We start from the raw sequence: 3,025 nt of genomic DNA on the forward strand, positions 1-3,025 counted from the left end.
GGGGTGGAGGTTGAGGTGTGGGTGTGGGTGTGGGGGTGTTGGCGGAAGGGCTGCGTGATGGTGTGGGGATCGTGGGGTGGAGCTGAGGAGGGGGGTAATGCTGGAGCTGGGGGGCTGCGGGGTGTGTGTGGGGCTGATGCTGGAGCCGAGGGGCTGTGGGGTTTGTGTGTAATACCGGAGCTGAGGGGTTGTGGGGCCTTCCTCGCCCATGTGCCCACCTCAGCGCCCGCAGAACCGGCAGGGCGCAGGGGCTCCTGCGTTGCCGCTCAGGCCATCGGGGCAGAGGCCGAGGATTCGGGGCCCTCGGCCCTGGGGAAGGCAGGGAGGGAGCCAGCTCCTCTGCAGGAGCGTGCCTGTGCAAGTCCTGCACAGCCCGGCCTGTAACGAGATGAAACATGTCCCTGTGAGTGATCCCGGCACGCCAGGATCTTCCCCAGAGAGCCTGGGGAAGGTGTGGGAGAAGTAAGCAGTTGAGCTGCAAGAGGGAAGCTGGTGATGTGGGACAGGTATTATTCCGACAGGCGATTCCTGCGTGACACACAAGACTGGTATAGTGTGTTATGAGTGACTCGAAATAGGAGTAGTGCAGGAAAAAAAGGCATATGTTTCCCTTCCAATCCCAGGTAAAGCTGCAGGCAGTATGCAAGACTCGTAATTTTACAGTATTTCACTCATCTCTATCCACTTGCTACTGAGTTTGGAAATTCAGCTCCTATTTCAGAAATATTGGCAGCACACTGACAATTAGATTAAGGCTATCTTAATACCCATGCAGTGCTGGCATAAGAGCCTGCAATTTTCTCACTTGCTCATCCAGTCTGTGAACTGCAACCATTTCTTATATTCCTGAATGCCACTCATCCTGAATTGCTCAAAATGTTCACTTGGGCAGACATACTGATTTATGTACATATTTGCCACAGAAGTTAATGAAGACCCCTGGCTGTCTGGGATCAGCTAGGAGAGTCTCTCAGAAGGGGGTGTAATTTGACCAAGTGTGAGAATCCTGTGTAATTGGGATGTGTTTACTATGCTTTAGTTTCCAGTTTGACATAGGAAATAAATGTTAAGCCAAATTAAATTCTGTATTTTGTAATGAAGCTTTGTAATTCTATTTTTTTATTATTTGGTTAGCTTTCATCCAAGGTTGTTTTCTACCTGCTATGCAGGATTAAGAGATTAGAGAAACCTGCACTTTCTAATCCTAGGAAGAGAATTAAAATGTCTGAACTGTACTTCTGGCTGCAGTGCCGCTTCTTGCAAGGGCAGTCTTGTCACCAGGGAAATGGAGGGATACAGGACATCATAAATATGTAAATAATAAATAAGCTTGCTACTGCATGGGATTATTTGTCATGTGTAGCGCTTGGTTTTTGACAGATTCCTGCTACATTATGTCAGGAGACAGTGACTGCACCCGGACAAGTCCGTCAGCAGGGTCTCCATCAGACAACGAGTTCTTGCCAGATCGGCCAAAGTATGTTTGCTCACTGTCTCCTGATCTCATTACCAAAGCACGGGAAGAGCTTCAAGAGAAACCTGAATGGAGGCTCCGCGATGTGCAGGCGCTCCGAGATATGGTGTGCAAAGACTATCCCTCCCTGGGGACCTGCCTGGACGATGCTTTTTTGCTAAGGTTCCTCAGAGCCAGGAAATTTGATTATGATCGAGCGCTTCAGCTTCTGGTGAACTACCACACCTGCAGGAGGAGCTGGCCTGAGGTCTTCAATAATTTGAAGCCGTCCGCAATAAAGCCTGTCCTAGAGTCTGGTTTTGTCACTGTGCTGCCTCGTCTGGACCCAGAAGGGCGCCATGTCGTCTGCATCCGTCCAGGTATTGAAATGCATGAATGTCTTTATTCTCTGTCTTTGAGGTGTGTCTGGGCTGAAAATCGGTTTCCTGCTCTCCTGTGAACACTGGTTATTTACGCAGAATATGTGGGTTCCCTTTGAAACTGTAAAAGTTAACTTGTGAAGGAACACGTTTGTCATTAGCCAACGTTATACCAGTTCCTTTTCCTGTGTCAGCAATAACTGCAGTTATGTCAAAACAAAAATGCAGTGAGGTGGGTTGATTAAGTATTAGGTGATTAAAGAAAAATTAACGCGTAGTAACTCAAATTGAAACAGGGCTGCGGGCCTACGGTTAGAAGCTTGTAATTTGCTTTGACAATAAGTGGAGAGAGGAGCCTGTGGCTTTGACTCCCATGTAAACAATCGGAGCCTTCCGTGTGCTTTTGGTGCTGCCAGGCTTGCTGTAAATTTCTCTTCATTCATTCTCCTCCTTTCCATTTACCTGCTTTCTTTCTGAGCTGAAACCGCTTCTAATAAGCTGTGCTGGGTGGAGAACGGGGTTCTTAAAACCATTGCCTTTGCTCCCTGAAGTAAACATGAGTTGCCATTTACCTCTTGCTTAAGAAAGGCTGCTCTCAACTAGGACTGTGGCTAGTAAAGACGAGCTCTTAAGAGTCCAGGAAAATAGAAAATCAGTTTTTGGAATGTGTATTGTTAGCTTATATTTACTCTCCGACTTACCATCCATGTCTTGTAACCTCAGACAGATGGACACCCAGTAATTATCCGATTACTGAGAACATTCGTGCCATATACTTAACGTTAGAAAAACTCATTCAGTCCGAAGAGACCCAGGTGAATGGAATTGTAATCCTGGCAGACTACAAAGGAGTCAGCTTATCTAAGGCGTCTCATTTTGGTCCTTTTGTAGCCAAAAAAGTGATTGGAATTCTTCAGGTAAGACCTGAACTGGTGGGAAAATAAGCTTGTGCATTGTAAATGACTGCTTCTGTGTCTAGAGTTCTTGACTATGTCACCAGAAAGTTAAGCATCTTGGCTTTTACTAGCAGAGTTAAAACATGTCTCTGCCCAACCACTTTCTCAGACCCTTGCCAACGTACCTCACTTGCCTTTTTTTTGACTTTTGCATCCCTAAAACTAAATTTGCATTAGAAATACAAACTTTTGAGTTGGAACAGAAAAAAGTAGTTCTGCTTAGTAGTGGTAAGGGA

The 3,025-nt window shown here is 46.5% G+C and overlaps 1 protein-coding gene across 2 annotated transcripts in view; it reads left to right on the plus strand.

Annotated features, from left to right (window-relative positions):
- Nucleotides 1–1,387: 1,387 nt before the first annotated feature.
- The window catches only part of TTPAL (tocopherol (alpha) transfer protein-like), a 4,440-nt gene continuing 2,802 nt past the window's right edge, over nt 1,388–3,025 (plus strand). The window contains exons 1-2 of one of the 2 annotated variants that reach the window (XM_009888950.1): nt 1,388–1,833; nt 2,557–2,750. In XM_009888950.1, coding sequence (XP_009887252.1) covers nt 1,395–1,833; nt 2,557–2,750 — 633 coding nt within the window. In that variant the 5' untranslated portion in view covers nt 1,388–1,394. The remainder of the gene's footprint in view (nt 1,834–2,556; nt 2,751–3,025) is intronic. The other variant, XM_009889025.1, reaches the window with a different exon arrangement.

Source organism: Charadrius vociferus, unplaced genomic scaffold, assembly GCF_000708025.1.
Source record: "Charadrius vociferus isolate BGI_N301 unplaced genomic scaffold, ASM70802v2 scaffold280, whole genome shotgun sequence".
NCBI lineage: Eukaryota > Metazoa > Chordata > Aves > Charadriiformes > Charadriidae > Charadrius > Charadrius vociferus.